Source organism: Stylophora pistillata, chromosome 7 (assembly GCF_964205215.1).
Source record: "Stylophora pistillata chromosome 7, jaStyPist1.2, whole genome shotgun sequence".
Taxonomy (NCBI): Eukaryota; Metazoa; Cnidaria; class Anthozoa; order Scleractinia; family Pocilloporidae; genus Stylophora; species Stylophora pistillata.
The window spans coordinates 6,227,459-6,245,886 of record NC_142525.1 but is presented as its reverse complement, the minus strand read 5'-3'; the positions used below and the strand labels follow the sequence as shown (position 1 = coordinate 6,245,886).

Here is an 18,428-nt window from a genome sequence, read left to right as displayed (position 1 = left end):
TCAACAAAATCACGAAAGCCGACCCGAGGGGGATTAATTTGAGACCCAAAGCTGGGGCCTATCCCGGTAAAATACCTACCTGTTAAATGCGTTACTGAGCTCATGGGGGTCAGTTATCACCGCTTCACCAACGATCAATTTTGTCGCCTGAGCAAAGTTTTTCCTACGCGGTAGTAGTGTATTAATTCCATTCCAAATTGCCTTTGCCTTCCCAACGTTATCCTCAAAGTAAGTGACTTGAGGGCTGCTATAAAACATGGCGACCTGAACAACGATAGCGTCGATGTGAAGATGACAAAGGAAATGGGGCAAAAATGGAGCAAACAAACGACTCGTCCCTAAGGAATTTTTTTGCTCTATAAACACGTGACCAGCCTAAACCAGGGTCTCTCCTTGCTCGCCCAAGGGGGCGGGAAGATGGGAGACCCTGGGAACGAGGTTGGCTCTTGGCCGCGCGACAGGGATGAAAAACGCCTTCGCATGCGTGGCGTGAGCATGTTTATGTTGTCGAGTTGTTCGATAGTTTGATCAACGAAATGGCGCAATTTAACTGTGTATTCGTGGATATATTTTGTCTTTCAGACTGGAATGTAAGGACGCTAATTGAAAATAATTTCTGTAAACTGAACTCGTCGACATGTTAAACGTATTTGTCGGGGAATAAGTTAGTTGCTCATTAAGAATAAGTCAAATATTAATTGTAGAAGGAATTAGTTAAATGATTACGTGATAGATTGCATCAATTCTCAGTAAATTGAACTTAGTGCACAGTTTATCAGCTGATGTACTTTGCATGCGCTAATTGAACCAAATAAGGAAGGGATCATGTGAATTAGGCTTGATACATCGTACGATAGTTATATTACTGTAAGCTGTGCATGTGATAGATTATAGTACTGTATTGTGTAAGACAGCAAAAAACCGAAGTACACGTACACTGTAATCAGATCGATAGTAGAGCCCTTGAGAGGTAGAAGAATAAACTCCGTGTTAAAATAGAACGTAGAAAGTGTGATAGATACAGTCCTCAGTTAAACCAGCGAGCGGAACAAAATTCCGCGACACCTGGTCCTTCGAGCCGGATTAAGTCGAACTGTCTCGTAAAAAAGTGAGAGCAGGGCACAGAGGATTTCTGGCCAGCGCCCTTCCAGACGTCGACGCCTGTTTAGGAAAAGACGCTGCAAGGGCTGAACTGATAAAATGGAATGTGACTTTGGAAGAACAGCTAGAGAAGATCCTGCCTCTAGACAAGCATATTTTGGCCGACCTCGTCGCAAACGAAGATTCCACCGAAGACGAGGTCACGGAAGAGATTACGAGAGCGGCGAGCCTAAAGGCAGAAGTGACCCAAAGATTGGTGGCGATCGACGAAAAACTAACAGCTGTGCCGAACATGTCGCAGCCTGAAGCAAACACAAGCCAAGTGGTGAGTTCGCCTTCAGCCTCAAACCAGAACGGGGTGCAAAATCAGCCAAGCACAGCGACGACCGACCAAAAAACCGCCCGAGTAAAGCTTCCAAAACTAGAAGTACGAAAGCTCAGTGGAAGACTAGAACATTGGCAGGAGTTCTGGGACTGTTATGAGAGTACGATCCATCGCAACGAAGGCCTTTCTGATGTGGACAAGTTCTCGTACCTAAGGGGATTACTCCAGGAACCGGCGAGATCTGCGATTGCGGGATTCTCCTTGACGGCCGCGAACTATGCAGCCGCTGTAGAGCTGTTGAAAAAGCGGTTTGGTAAAAAGATCGCGATTCAAAGAACCTTGGTAAACGAACTTTTGAACACGCGACCAGTGTTCAACGACGGTGACACGGCGAGGCTGCGAAATCTGTACGACTTTGTTGAGTCGAAATACAGAGCGTTGCAAGGTCTACAGGTTGAAGAACAGAATTATTCGGAGATGGTCGTAACGGTCCTTTTGGAAAGGATCCCCCTATCAATTCGTCTGACGATCACTAGAGGAACGAATTACTTGGAGTGGAGTGTACAGGAATTGTTGGCGGCCCTACTCGCTGAGGTTGAACTGCGAGAGGATCACTGCTTGAGCCAACGTGGATTCAGTGACCGCAGAAAGGTGTCAGTTATCCCGACAGCAAATGCGCTTTTTGCAAGGAAAGGAGAGGTCAAGGGATGCGCCTTCTGCCTAGGAAATCACGCGCCAGAAAACTGCACGAAAGTGAACGACATTGGCGAACGTAAGAAACTACTTATTAGATTTGGTAGATGTTTTAATTGTATTGATAAGGGCCATAGAGCCAGAGACTGTGAAAAAACTGTACAATGCAAGCACTGTAAGGGGTCGCACAATACTTGTTTATGCGAAACCAAACTAGGGCAGTCTTCTTGGGAAAATAGCAACCGTCTAGCAGAAAACTCGGTTAATACCCAGCTCGTTGGCACCGAATGTAGAATCGCACTTCAAACAGCTCAAGCGATCATTAGCGGGGGATCGCAGGGAAGGATTAGAGTCTTGTTCGATTCGGGCAGTCATAGATCGTTTGTGACCGCAAGAGCGGCAAGTAAATATGATCTGCCAGTTGTTAGAAAAGAGTGGGTAACAATAAGCACGTTCGGTCAGAAAGGCAAAGAGGCTGGTCTGCGAGAAGTCGTACGTTTTGATATAAAACCTCTCAACGGCGGCAGGGTTCAGGTGCTCGAGGCTTATGTTGTGCCGGTCATCTCGCACATAAGCAATGAGCATGTGGAGGTCATCAAAAACGACTTCCCGCACTTGCGTGACCTTTGGTTTTCTGACGTATGCCAATCGAGGGATGAACTCGAAATCGATTTGTTGGTTGGTGCGGACTACTTGTGGGAATTTCAAAGGGGTCGGACTGTACGGGGGGAAGCGGAAGAACCTGTTGCAGTGGAGACTGAGCTTGGTTGGGTGTTATCGGGTCCCCTAAAAAAGCGAGATTTTCTTGAGCCCAGTTCGCAAGACGTGTCAGTGAATTTTGTAGGACAAGACAGTGTAGACTTAGAAAAGGCCAGCTTAGACCTTCAGATTAGTAGATTGTGGGATTTAGAAAGTCTGGGAATTAAGAGTCAAGACGACGAAGTGCACGAGTCGTTTGAGAATGAAATAGAGTTTGTAGGGGGGAGGTATTCGGTTAAGTTGCCGTGGAAACAGGGTCATGACCCCCTCCCAAACAATTACGATAACAGCTTGTCACGCATGAAAGGTCAGCTTAAAAGACTGAAAAGAGAGCCAGATATTTTGACCGAATACGACTCGATCATTAAGGAACAACTCGCAGCAGGAGTAATCGAGAAGGTGGCAGAATTAGACGAAACAAGCGACAAGGTCCATCATTTACCTCACCATGCGGTAATCCGCAGGGACGCAGAGACGACAAAATTAAGAATTGTCTATGACGCTTCGTCGAAGGCGACAAAAGATGGAATTTCCTTGAACGACTGTTTGCACACAGGACCCTCGCTAAACCCCTTATTATTCGACATTCTTGTAAGGTTCAGGGAAAATAAGATTGCGTTAGTGGGGGATATTGAGAAGGCGTTTCTTAATATAGCAGTAGACGAGAAGGACAGGGATAGTTTGCGGTTTTTGTGGGTAGAGGACGTGCGCGACCAAAACTTGAGCATTGGCGTGTACAGGTTTTGTCGCGTGGTCTTTGGGTTGAACGCCTCTCCATTTCTGCTCAATGGGACTATAAGACACCACTTAGCTACCTTTGCAAAAAAGGACCCTGCATTTGTGAAAAGAATGTTGGAAAGCTTTTATGTCGACGATTTGGTCGCGGAGGAACGCACTACCGACAAGGCATTTACCTTGTACCAGAACGCTACAAAGAGATTGGCAATGGGAGGGTTTAATTTGAGAAAGTGGAAAACAAACGACCCTATCCTGAGGGAGAAAATTCGTTCCAAAGAATCGGGGAATATCACCAGGGAGGTGAAACGGCTTGAAGACGAAGAGACCTATGCAAAATCTAAACTAGAACCCAAGGGAAAAACGAAGGGGGGAAAAGTATTAGGGCAAGCATGGGACAGTGATAACGATACCATATATTTTAACTTTGAGGCATTGGGTGACAAAGCCAAGAGTTTAGAAGCAACAAAACGAAACGTTCTCAGTTTGCTTGCTAGCTTGTTTGATCCCTTGGGGATTGTGAGTCCTGTGACAGTGAGCATGAAAATACTTTTTCAGGAACTTTGCAACCAGAAATTCGATTGGGATGGGAAGTTGGAGGGGGAAATAAAATCCAGATGGGACAAGTGGGTCCAAGATTTGTCAATAACGAACGAAATCCGGGGGTTATTTACACGGGATTGGGGACGCCAGCAAAAAGGCTTATTGTGCCGTCGTTTATTTCGTGTATCGTACTACCGATGGCAAAACACATATAAGATTACTAGCGAGCAAAACTAGGGTTGCTCCATTGGAGGAGCTTTCGATTCCTCGCTTGGAATTAATGTCGGCAAGGATTCTCGCGCAACTCATGCACACCTTGAAAACCGCGTTACATTCACAACGGAACTTAAATGGCGTGAAGTTCTGGCTTGACAGCAAGACAGCTCTCAGCTGGATTCAAAACAAAGGCGAGTGGAAACAGTTCGTACGCCACAGAGTAAACGAAATTTTAAAGCTCAGCACCAAAGAAGATTGGGCGTACTGTTCTACCGAAGAAAATCCAGCTGACCTCGGTTCTAGAGGAGTGTTGGCCTCACAGTTGAAGGGAAATCAACTTTGGTGGTGCGGCCCAGCATGGCTAACGAAACAACCAGAAAATTGGCCGGTGACAACCGAGAACTATAGAACCCCTGAGAGCTTAATTGAAGAAAAGAAAATGGTGACCGCAATGTTGACAGGAACGGAAGTCGGAACTGGTGTCAGCTCAATGATTGACATTAACGATTACAGCTCATTACAAAGACTCGTCAGAGTGACAGCCTGGGTAAAACGATTCCTTCACAACACACGTACGAAGGAGAGAAGAACGGGCCGACTGGAAATATACGAACTGAAGGGTGCTGAGAGTGACTGGCTGAAATCAGTACAAGTTGACCTTAAGAAGCAGGATAACTGTAAGCAACTTGTTGGCGAACTTGGCATCAAGGAACACCAGGAAATTCTGAGATGCGAAGGTAGATTGTTAAACTCAGATTTAGATAGTGAAGCCAGGAAACCAGTTACTTTGCCCAGACAGCATAGATTCACAAGATTAGTCGTGGAAGAGTGCCATCAGAGAGTGCACCATAGTGGAATTAGATCAACGTTGGCTGAGTTGAGATCCCGATTTTGGGTCCCCAGAGGCCGGCAGCTAGTAAAACGAATTTTAGTTGAGTGCGTTACCTGTAAAAAGTTGATCGGGAAACCCTTTAGCGCTCCACCGACTGCTATGCTTCCAGACTTTCGGGTTAAAAAAGCACCACCATTTTCGAGGGTTGGGATAGATTTTGCTGGTCCACTTTATGTAAAGGAAAGATCGGGACAAATGCGCAAGGCCTATGTTGCAATATTTTCGTGCTGCGTGACGCGGGCGGTGCATTTAGAATTGGTGGAGGATCTGTCGGCGGAGGCCTTCAGGCGTTGTCTTCGGAAGTTTACCGCTAGAAGAGGTATGCCAGTCCTGATTGTTTCGGACAATGCCAAAACATTCCAGGCCACGGAGAAAGCGTTAAGAAAATTGTTCGATCATCCCGAAATAAGAGCCGACTTAGAGCGTGACAGAGTAGAATGGAAATTCAATCTAGAACGGGCACCCTGGTGGGGAGGATTTTTCGAACGAATGGTAGCCAGTGTAAAGGGATGTATGAGAAAGATACTGGGGAACGCACGGCTGACGTTCGATGAACTGTCGACTCTCCTAACGGAAATAGAATGTACACTCAATTCGAGACCACTGACGTACGAATACAACGAGGTTGGAGAGGAAGTCTTGACGCCATCCCACTTGATTTACGGAAGACGTCTCAAAACGCTACCGGACGAAGTTGATCAACCTGATGACGCCATGAATCCTAATAGCCCTTCTGCCAGGTTTACGTACCTTACCACCAGACTTACTCATTTTTGGAACAGGTGGCGGACGGAATATCTGGCGAGCTTGCGCGAATTCCATAAGTGTAACTTTAAGGGTAAAGAGAGGGTGGTCACAGTGGGGGAAGCAGTTGTAGTGCACGAGGATGACAAAAAACGAGGGGAGTAGAAAATGGGCGTTATAGAGAGTCTGGTGATAGGGAAAGACGGCATAGTTAGAGGAGCTACAGTCAGAGTTATTACTAAGGGGAAACCGGTTCACCTTTCCAGGCCAGTGCAAAGGCTCTAGCCACTGGAGTTTCGGAGCGAAGGGGAGGGAACACGGACACCTTGTAATCGAGAACGGAATACAGAAATTCCCGCAAGAAATATCCCACCTAGAAATGCAGCACTTGACTCAAGGTGCAAATCAAAAATTATGCTTGACTCGTAGATGAGTCAAGGGGGGCAATGTGTCGGGGAATAAGTTAGTTGCTCATTAAGAATAAGTCAAATATTAATTGTAAAAGGAATTAGTTAAATGATTACGTGATAGATTGCATCAATTCTCAGTAAATTGAACTTAGTGCACAGTTTATCAGCTGATGTACTTTGCATGCGCTAATTGAACCAAATAAGGAAGGGATCATGTGATTAGGCTTGATATATCGTACGATAGTTATATTACGGTAAGCTGTGCATGTGATAGATTATAGTACTGTATTGTGTAAGACAGCAAAAAACCGAAGTACACGTACACTGTAATCAGATCGATAGTAGAACCCTTGAGAGGTAGAAGAATAAACTCCGTGTTAAAATAGAACGTAGAAAGTGTGATAGATACAGTCCTCAGTTAAACCAGCGAGCGGAACAAAATTCCGCGACAATGATGTAAATATTTCTCTAACAGCCTGGGACTATTCAGGCAAATAGGTTAGCTTACTGGGGGCAAAAGAAAGACTGACATGTTGACAATTTTGTCGCCGATTATAAATGCAGACTTTCCAATAAAGTAAAGTAAAGTAAACTTAAAAGTTTACAAATATCTTCTCCTAACTCCACCTCGGCGGCCTTCTTTAAATCTTCAAAGTATCGGAACGTTGATTTGATTGCAAATTGGTGTTTTAAAGGTTAAATGAATTCATTACCAAAAGGTCCCAGATTCGTCACGAATCGGAAAAAGAAATCTGCTTTAGTGTAAACCAGGTCTGAGATATCCTGCTCTTGAGGGAACCTCATCGACGTATATTTAAACTAATAGGAGTCATCTGATAGACACTTTTCAGGCACTCAGCTCTGTACTAGTTACTCTCCTTGTGTTGAATTCAATAGAAAGTATTTAAACTGCATTTCCTCATGTTCGCATTATCAGCCGTAAGTCCTACACAAGGAAGTTAGAATGAAAGTACTTAAACTGTATTATTCCTTCGTATTATTTACTAACTATTTTCTCTTTTCCTTTAGCCACAAGTGCCTACATCACAGCGTTGAAGACTTCCATTATAGACCAAACGGAGTTCTAACCCAAGCTGCTTGCCTCTCACACCATTTCCAACGCTAAAACAGATGAAGTATTCACTAATCTTCTCATACAACATGGAAGAAAAGCACTCATCGGGAATGGCAGGACAAATACAAGGAGGGAAGACCTTGAGTATTACGGAAAAGTCAGCGGTACTCCAGTTAAGTACTGCTATGAAATATTTCCCAGCATGAGCGATGATGAGGAGAATCCTAACTCTATTCTTGTCGTTGGGAAAGCAGGGATTGGGAAATCTCTGTTTTGCCAAGAGATTGTTCGCGATTGGGCGAAGAATGAATTATTTAAAGGACGAGAAAACACTGAAGTTCTCAGTTTGAATTGTGTGTAATTGCTTTCTTTCCCTCAATTGAATTTGTTTGAAAATAACTATGTGACTTTAAGAGAAATCTTAACCTTTTCGTCGCTACTGGATGACGACTCAAACATTGATGACTTTACGTTTGAGTACATCGTAAAGCATCCTAAGGAGTTTATGATCATCCTGGACGGCTATGATGAGTATTCACAGCAAGACTACATCGCTGGAAACTTAGAAGAACATCCCATCGACGCTAGACATAAAATGCCGGTGGCCGTATTATGTTCAAAACTCATCAAAGGGAAAATCCTAAAAGGGGCTCACGTCTTGATTACCTCGCGGCCTGATGAATCGGACAAGTTGGGAGGAATCCGTTTTAAACGGTACGTGGAAATTGCGCGATTTTCGCCAGAACAGGTCAAAGAGTACATTGAAAAGTACTTCAATAAAAACGAAGAGATAAAGAATGCTGTGCTTGAACATGTCATGAACAATGCCAACCTTGTCAGTTTTGCTCATATTTTTATGCTCTGTTATCTGTTGTGCTTTGAGATGGAGTATACCCTAACCGAATTAGGAAATCCTCATGACCTTCCTGTCTCAACAACCGACATTTACACAAAAGTTTTTTATTTTTTTAACTTAAGCACTGCGCCGAGTCAGAATACAGACAGAAAGAACAATTCCTGAACAATTCCTGAACAATTTAAGCCTCCTCCGGTCATCAAAAACACATTAGAGAAATTATCAGAACTAGCGGCTAAACTGCTGCTTGAAAGGAAGCCAACATTTGATGAAAGCGAGACAGAAGGCTGTTTTGAATTGGAAGAAGTCAACAAACTGAAAGGTAGCGGTCTTCTTTACTGTGGTCAGCCTTTCAGGACTGCATCGATTACAACCACGAAACATTTCAACTTCATGCATCTCACTGTTCAAGAATTCTTGGCCGCTCGTTGGTTTGTAAAGGAAAATCGCAGTCCAAACGAGAAATGCTCTGCAATGGTTTTCCAATTCATGGCTGGAATTTTGTCAAGAGAGGGAAATGAGAAACTGATGGAAGAGTTGTTAAGTAGTCGTCAAGTTTCAGAGTCTGCTATTAGATTTCTCAGAGCAAGGTGTTTTAGTGAGTAGCTAGACAAAGAATTCGCCAAAAAATTTATTAGTAACCATCCCAAAGCATTCTGTAGTTCATATGGTGTCATGTATTTTGACCGTTTATGAGATGTAGACTGCATTGCATTATCATTTGTGTTGGACATTTTCAGTGAGCTGAATAAAGAGGAAGCTGGAAAGGCTCAACACAGATGTTCTGATAAGTTCGTTACTGTTAAGATGTTGGAACTTTACGAATCACCGCTAAGACTGTCTGGATTACAACGAGTCTGTAATTCACTGAACAATGAACACTGTTTTGTGTCTGAATTGACAATACTTGGGGCTGCATTGACTGTTGAATGCGTTGATGTTATTAAAAGATTAGTAGTGAGTAAGTTAGCCGCACTAAATCTGCTGTTTATACCAATCACTGATACCGGTGTTGCCAGTCTATGTGAAGCTTTAAAGCATCCATGCTGTAAGCTAACCACACTAATTCTGAGGAATAATGAGATCACTGATACCGGTGTTGCCAGACTATGTGAAGCTTTACAGCATCCAAGCTGTGAGCTAACCACACTAGAACTGGAGATTCATAGAAGTACTGATACCGGTGTTACCAGTCTATGTAAAGCTTTACAGCACCCAAACTTTAAGCTAACTACACTAAAACTAAAGGATGATTTGATCACTGATGCCGGTGTTGCCAGTCTATGTAAAGCTTTACAGCACCCAAACTGTAAGCTAACTACACTAAAACTAAAGGGTGATTTGATCACTGATACCGGTGTTGCCAGTCTCTGTGAAACTCTACCGTATCCAAGCTGTAAGTTAACCACACTAGAACTGCATAGTTCTACAAATCATGAATATCAGGAAAGTCTTCAAGCCATAGCTCAGACACACCGATCAGCTTTACACCTGTCCTTCTTTTATTAGTAAAATTAGTACTTTTTTAACTTAAATTAATGCTTGCAAGTCAAATCTTTATTTTGGATCAGAGACTTACCAAGTAGTTAAAGTATTTTAGTCATAGGAGTGAAAGCAACGCTCAATGTAGATAAAATCGCAAAGATTTTGTAACAAAGTTTTTTTGCTTGTTACATGGTTCATTGTACTTGGTTTGTGGGTGCAGACTACTCAAGGATAGTGACAAGTAAGACTTGGGGAGGGGTGGGTGGATAATCTTCGGTGAGGCTAATGAGCGTCTAAGGAGGCTTTAGGACAGAAACGTTTAGCAAGAGTTATCTTGAGGAAAGAAAAAAAAGGAAAATGTCCTTTCATCCGATTCTGGATTATTTCTTGGTGAAAATACACCCTTCTGAGTACTGCTAAAATGAGATATTTTTTTGTTTTATTTTAATTAAACAATTTTTTGTCTGTACTGTCAGCCATTACACTGTACTGATCGTTGTCTAAATTAGTCGTCCTCGTTTAAAATGTCCAGCTTTGTGTTCTGGACGAATTACATATAGAGAGCTGGCTCGAGAGATAAAGTAGGAGGTTAACTCTCATTTGAGAACCCAGCTTACGTAGGCGCCGCGAGTTTTGACCCTTTAGGAGTTAGTTGCCGTGCTGTGTCAGAAATAAGACTGGTTCACAGATTGCGCGTTTACGGTTACTCACGCGAGGTCTCACCCAAATCGCGGCCTTACGCAAGCAGTGAGCCTTTGGGATTCTCTAGAGGAGAATTGATGTCATTAGATGAAAGTGATTCCACTATTAGCTTTTGGCCCTCTTGACACTGTTCTAAAAAACAAATGTTCAACTAAAAGGCTAGGCTAAATTGAAGACGACTTTTTTTAAACAACGGCTAAACTTTGTTTAAATAACAGGCCCTTAATCTTTGGTTTCACTTAATACCTCGGTTCAGCTCTGTTAGTGCAACTTAACTAAGACAAAAAAATGGTGATAGAGAATATGATAGGCATATTTCTTCAAATTTGACTTAAGGGAAAACCAAATATGACATGATCGTGGTATCTTTCATATGAGCAACTCCAATCTTCAACATGAGAACTCCACTGGCCCCTTGCAGCCCTTTATGGATTGTGCTAGTAAAAGTAGCATACATTTTATCAGTAGCATTGCTCAACTGCATTCCTAGTGGTGATCACAATTAGGTGCCATCATAATCTGCTTCCGGTGATCACTCATGTAGTTAATTTGTCTCTTACAAGTGGCCAAGTACCTGATTGATTCAAGGTTGCCATGTTGAAACCATTGTTAAAAATGAGTAAAGCTGGTCATGAACTATTTTCCAACTTTCGTCCGGTCTCGAATCTAAATCTTTTGTCCAAAGTTACGGAGAAAGCAGTCGCAGCACAATTTATGGACCATCTGATAATAAAGGCTTATGAGAAGAATTTCAGTCAGCATATAAATCTTACGGTAAAGCTCTGAGTGGACTGGCCCCAGATTACATTAATAACCTATCGTGACGGTATAATGACTTTCGTCGCACACTAAGATCTTCAAACAACAGGTTGCTTGATGAGACTAGAGCGAATCTTAAAACGTATGGTGAAAAGGCTTTTTCCGTGGCGACACCATGGCTCTGGAATAAAGTACCACTCCAGATCAGGCTTTCATCATCTAATCTTAACACTTATCTCTTTAAGCGTGCATTTGACTTATAATGTTACTTATTTAATTATCTGTTGCCTTCCACAGAAATAGTGACCTACTGCTCCTGGTTGCTTTTCTTCTGGTGCAGCTTTAGATACTCAGCAGTTACTAGGGGTAGGGAACGAAAAAAGCAAACGTTAGTTGTGTCTTCAGCTTTGGTAGGTGACAATTGGTGTTTCCAAGAAGGCGCTTTGAGCCCTTGAAGCAAATTGAGCTAGCGGCACATATTGTCCTTGTTTTCTTGCCTTTTTGTTTTTGTTTTTGTTTTTTACTGTTATTTTCATTGATTGTTATAAAGAGAATAGCAGTTCAAGTTCTCTCGGTGGTATAAAGAAAAAGGAGTCGTCTGTTCGAAGTGTTTTAAGTATCACAGCACGTCTACAGATGATCTGCATGTCCGATTGAGCGCGCAAATCCCGTCGGCCTCGGCCATCCTACCCGCTCTCAGGGCATTCCCCCCATGATCGATGCAAAATCCCCAAAAAAATAGGAAATTTTCATAGGGTTTACAGTTGCATGATTCGAATTACAGCTTGTACTTATGGCTAAACAACGCTCGTTTCTAAGGAATCCCACTCTAGTCGTCAAATGCGAGGTATTTGCAGCACACTAGAATTTCATTGATGGATTCCAAGGTTAGGGCGGCCGAACAAAAATTCAACGAAGGTAGTTCTGATGGCAAGCAGCTTCTAATTGAGGTTTGGAATCTGCATCCCAGGAAATGATGATTTTTTATTATTAAAACAATGGTATGGCAAGTTCTGTCGGAGGAGCAATTCATACTTCTTGGACAAAAAGAAAAATCATCCTATTATTGATTTTCCACAACAACCACCCACCTATCGCTACTTCCTCATGAAAAGAGAATTATAAATCAGTAAAGTTCAATCTCACCTTTTAGTTGAAGTCATTGCCGGCCTTGATATTATCTCATTTCATTCGATAACCTAACAACACTTACAAAGCTTTACTAATGTAAGAAGGTAGACATAAAAATTAGCGAATAGACCACTTCATAAATGAAAAAATGTATTCTTTTGAATTTTGTATTGGAGAGCGAGGCCAGAGGGGCTAGTTTAAATTTAAACAAACGAATATTAATCCGGTAGCCGTTTATGAAAGTGGTCTTTAGTTTTCATAATTGGATAAAGGGGGCAAACTTCTAAAGAAGCTGTACTGCTGCGTGGTTGGGAGTAACAAGGTTATTTGGGTTTTATTCAACTGAGTTGACAAAGTAAATTGGCCACCCTAAAGAGTTTCAAAGCTGACGTTTGGACGGTGAGCCCTTCGTCAGAGTGAATGGGGAAGGGCTAACACTCGAAACGTCAGTTGCAAAACTCTTTACGGTGGCCAAATAACATTATCAACTCAGTTGATAAAGCCAGAATTACCTTGTTTTCGTAAAGTGGTCGTCGCTATCTGATAGTAGAATTTACCTATCTTTAATTGAGTGCAACTAGTTCGTCTTTGGTTATTATCATTTGAATTTTATGATTTCTTAGAATTCTCAAAAGTTGGTTCCACAAGAGCGAATCACCCCTTTAAATTGTACATTAAAAGCGCGAGACTCAATTGTTATAAGTATTCTTTTGTCATTAGAATAGTTCCAATCTGGAACGATCTTCCAAGAGACATAGTGCAGGCTGAAACCCTTCATCATTTTAAAAATAAGTTTTATCATTATCTACTTAATAAATTTTCAACTAGAACTATGTGTCAATTAACGCCTGTTTAACAACTTAGTTGCCTTTTTTTATGCTTATCCTGTCTAGTTAAGACTTGGTTGGCACAAGCGTAAGGATAAACATGAGCAAAAGACTTTCAGGCAATCAGCAAGCACTATATACTGCTTATACCAACCATGTCCCTATTTATCTACTGAGTGCTTGTGCTCATGTCATGTCATGTTGCAGCTGTGCCCACGCACCTGCGGATTAGCTTGTTATTTTTATGGTTATGCTTGTGTTGCAACTGAGTGCGGCGACGTCAACGAGGACGTGGAAAAACAAGAGATCTAACTGGCAGAACAATAGCTCAGCACGTGCCTTTTCAAACCTTGTACATTTCTTAGCCGTCCTATGCAAAACAGCAACGTGAAATCGTCAAAATTTGCGTCGTCTGCGAACCGAAACCGCGACGGCAAATTATTTTTATTTCTATTTGAAACTCAACGGCTACTTTATACGTCATGCTGAGGTTGAGCTGTTGCGCTGTACGAGACAATAATCTCCTGCAGCCATTTTTGAAATTTTAACTAAGGGTAGAAATTCATTTTTTAATCGAAGTCTTCCTTGGCGTCGCCGTCGTGGTTTCTTAAGGTCCCTATTAGCACGAGGATGAAAACAAGTACAAGGATGTTCACACTAGTAATAACATACGCATACACAGTGCCAGCTACACCATTGAAGAAACAGCATATTGATTGATGGAACTTATCCTTGAGCTTATTTCACTGAAGTTCCCACTTGTGAACCACTTTCCAACGTCGATACAGCTCCAGGAACGAGTCACTTTACGAGCAGATGGCAGTGAGCGACACTTCAATATCGGACTATCGGCAGCAACTGAGCGACTCGAGTCCTCTGAGCCCGCGGTTGAAATAACCATAAGATCAGCGTTTTAAATGTAAAACTAATAATCACAGAGTTTCGAGAACTGAGTGGCCTCCTGGTATAATAAAGTAATGCTATAGTTAGTTATCGCTCTTAGTTAAGCGACGTAGGTGGTTCCAATCTGCCGAGTCGAGTGAGTTTTGCGTTTAGCTTAACTTCCTTCCTTTATTTTCTTTGTTTTCTTTTTCGGACACAATAATCATTTTCATGAATATATACATTCAAAAGTAGAAGTATTGACGCCATAAATGAAATATACCCTGCAAGAGATAAAAGTGTATTCGGAGATTGGGCAAACTTTAATTCACAAATGGAAAACGTATACTTTTTTACTCTTTCAAGATTATCATTGGCGTCTTTTTCACCCCAACACTATTCTTAGCAACAAAGGTCGCCATTTCGTTTGTTTATCACTCGCCAAGAACTATCAAATGCATTCAAAAGCCTAAAATAGAAAAAAAGTTTACAGGAATCGACCATTCAACCGAGTGAGCGAGCGCCATTAATCACAACATACCCACAACTCGCTCTTGCACATTCGCGCAATTCACGGGTTAAAAACTAAGTGTAACTGACACTCCGTTACAGTTTGAAATACGTATCCTATTTTTAATCTCGACGATTAACTTGTACACAACACGCAAAAAAAAAAATACAGAATTAACGATGCGAACTTAAGATACAATGCGAAAAAAAATACAACGAAAGGAATACGAAAAACTACAGCAAAATACAAACGAAAGCGTACCTACTTACAAGATCTGTACGGCACTCCGGAATAACAACGACTGAATGAAAATTACAACTACGATGTTATATAGCGGATAAAGGCTAAAAACAATAGACTAAACAAGGCTACACAATACTCAAAGGCGATTTCATGAAACAACGCTGACAAACTTAATTTACATTTTGACAGCACGAAAAAATACAAACTAATAAATACAGAACTGATAAGAAAAAAATAACTCTCGTGGCTACACTAAGTCTAGAAATTAATAGCGGTCACACAGTTGAAGAATAACCTAACATTATAAATCCGTTTTTCCCCGCTCAAACCTTCATCATAAAATAAAAGCCTCCATGTGTTGCGAGGCGGGAGTCCGAAATGTACTTCGTTTACTTGCACCATAGTTAATCGAGTTAATCCAAGTATTACGCGACCATATCATTACATGCTACAAAATACTTCCCGAGTCTGTCCAGTAATTCAGCAACATTGTTATCAACTAAACTTGCTGATCGACTCCTGGCCTACTGCAAAGAATCTCTTTCTCCTGTAAATGATAACGAAGTTGAAAAAGCTTTAAAGGAAAAAGAGATTGCTGGTCTACAATATCTAGGAGGCTATGTCTTGCAAAATCTGCACAATAAACACAGAGCATCTAAGAATTGGAAATCAATAGAAAGTCAACAGGCTACATCTTTATTAAATGCATGCAAAGAAGAATCAAAGACTATCACTGAATGACAGAAACTTATCTCTTCCTTAAGCCGTGGAGGGCTGTGGAATCCAACGAAAAAAGCCCAGAAAATATTTTTGAGGGCAGAACATGATTTTAGAAACAATTCTAAAACTGGCCAAAGATCTATCAACATTGAAGCTGTAATTGAGAAATGTTGCAAAGATACAGATGTAGTTGCTTTCTTCAATGAAATTGTATCTGAATCCTCACTGGAGATTGTTAGCAGAATTAGTAAAGATATGCTGCACAGTATTATCACCTTATATTTACGTGTACGCTCATTTTCATTTGCAAGAGATGTAATTCAGAAGCACAAGATCAAACAGAAGCAAGTGAAAGCTAAGTCCCTGAGAAAGGAAATTAAAAGGGCAAGTGGAGGAAAGGATGATAGAGAACCCTAGAATCAAAGACAGCATAAAATGCATCAAATGACAATTTTATTTATAGGGTCAATGTTCTGGTTTATGTTAGCAGAAGTCAGTCATCTAGATGTCAACAAATTATGTATACTTAAAATGTATGAGGTGGTTTGCAACCACCTTTGAAGCAATCAATGTATTTATTAATGTCAATGTTCTGGTTTACTTTAGCATCTATAGAACACTAAAATTCTAACTTAGAAGTCAGCCCTATTTGAAGGACAACAAGTTATGTACAATATTATATATATATATATATAAAGTGGTTTGCAAACATCTGTGAATCAATATTCAAGTCATTTACAAGACAATGTTGCAGTTGATTAAATACAAAAGAAAAACAATGGAATTGACATCACATTGCAAAGAATATTTTACAAGTATTTCAATACATTTTTGGATGTACCACTGCAAAGTTATATAGCAGTATTTTCTAGTAATAAATGAAAAATGTTGATGTCAATTCTTTGACTTCTTTCTAGGAACAGGATCATCTGTTACATTTACCCAGGCTTTGCCCCTGTCCTTCCTTCCACGGGTATTTCCACTTTGGGACGAAATAGACCTTTGTATTCTTATTGCATTATCATTGTAGCCAAAGATTCTCATGTCTGGGTTGTCGCTTCTTCTTCCCAATTTGCGTTGATTACCAAAGTACTCCTCCAGAGTGTCTTGACAAAAGCGTTCTGTCAAAACATACTCCATTCCTTCACCCAGCAGAAACCTTTGAAAAGAAAACAAAGGGTCACAAAGCATAACATCAGTTTGACATACCCCTATTCTTAAAATACACAGGAAAACTAGTCAAGCTGGATTTTTCCTTTATATTTCTTAAACCACTCAAGTGCTTTTTATAATAACAATAACGTTGGTTTCTACAAATAGGCCTAACTGAAAGTCTCTTAGCACATTTCTATAATTTTACTGTTGTTTTTATGTTTTTGTATATTATTCAATATAAAAACAACAAACACTACAAAACTAATATTATCTATAGTGAGAGATCCAGTTAAGCCTGGTTTACATTATTTACATCATTTATTAATGACATAAAGCAAACATACAGTAGTGACATTTGTTGTGATGATTACTGTATAAGAGAATAATTTATAGTAGATAGAAACTGATTACAAAGTGATCAACAAACCTTGTTGCTTCTATTACTGAGTATACAGTAATTTGTAGCCCCTCGTATGTTTGCCAAGAGAGAAACATCTTACTTCGGGCATTCTTGGTAAACTCTCCTGGCCTGTCCTTTGTGCTCTGCAACCAATCCCTGAAGTATCCCAAAAATGTACTTTCCAGCCATTGGAACCTTCTATCTTGAACAGAGGTGTATGGAGCAAGAAATGGTTTCCTCTTCCTATGATGCTCACAGGTACTTCGTACATTAAGACAATCAAAGAAAGAGTCCACCATCTCACATAACTGGGCTGTTCCTTCTGTGTCTGGGGGGCTGAAGGATCTGAGGACGGCTGCGACTGAGGCACTCAACACTTGGGATGCAAGGTTCACGCGCATGGCCGAGAAGGAGGTGACGTAGATATGATCATATGTTATCTTTGGTAACAGCTTTGGACCACTTTCGACATCTTGGTAAAAAAGTTGAGTGATGTGTTGCCACAGGATGAAAAGACCATTATTCCACATGTATCTGAAATCAATAACATTAACATTATAAACCAAAGTGTCTTGTGATATGAGTAATAAGAAGTCAAGCTATTTTATATAATAAAATAATAGTAAAGACTAGGTGGTTAATAGCTAGATGCACTATGAAAAGTCTACATTTATATTTTTATGTATTTTCCTGTACTATGTATAATATAAATTTAAGCAATATTTTTTCTTTTCTTATGATGACAAAAATGTAATATGTAAAATAAAGTTGATGTTATCCCATACCTTGTACATCTTCCAGAGCCTGAATGATGCAGACAATTGCGAGTGGTTTTAACCAAATGGGGGGCATCCGAGAAAAAGTAGATGTAACGGTGTCGAGCATGCAGATTTATGGTTCTGTAGCATACATCTTTCCCAGGTGCATCATCAAGCTCTTTATGTAGGCGATAGAATTTTCTGCTAGGAGATGCTCCGTCTGATGTGGCTGCTATAACCCAGAGATTGCAGGAGGTTTCCAGGATGCATACACCTTCCCAGAAAAGTGACATGACTTGAGCTGAAGTTACACCTGTCGTAGCAAAATATGCCAGTGCAAATTTAAGCTCAGTACAAAGACCTCTTACGAGGAAAACTAAGGCATGCGTTGCAATGTCATCTTGCTTTTCAAGAGTTGCATAGTTGATATCTGGCTCTCCAAGGTCAACATACCGTAGTTATTCGACTATAAGCCGAGCGATTTTTTCACAAAACTTTATCAAAAT

General features: G+C 40.9%; 3 protein-coding genes across 3 annotated transcripts in view; 2 read left to right on the top strand and 1 right to left on the bottom strand.

Moving 5' to 3' along the window:
• The window catches only part of LOC148726361 (uncharacterized), a 357,363-nt gene that overhangs the window by 163,842 nt on the left and 175,093 nt on the right, over positions 1–18,428 (top strand). The window lies entirely within an intron of this gene.
• LOC148726369 (uncharacterized) lies at positions 1,161–4,393 on the top strand. The gene has a single exon (XM_088728557.1). It carries the CDS (start codon positions 1,394–1,396, stop codon positions 4,391–4,393), a length of 3,000 nt encoding a protein of 999 aa, XP_088584683.1. The 5' UTR covers positions 1,161–1,393.
• LOC148726368 (uncharacterized) lies at positions 17,130–18,363 on the bottom strand. Its single transcript, XM_088727427.1, has 2 exons — positions 17,950–18,363; positions 17,130–17,698 (listed from the first exon to the last, which is right to left on the bottom strand). Exons 1-2 carry the CDS (start codon positions 18,213–18,215, stop codon positions 17,152–17,154), a joined length of 813 nt encoding a protein of 270 aa, XP_088583553.1. The 5' UTR covers positions 18,216–18,363; the 3' UTR covers positions 17,130–17,151.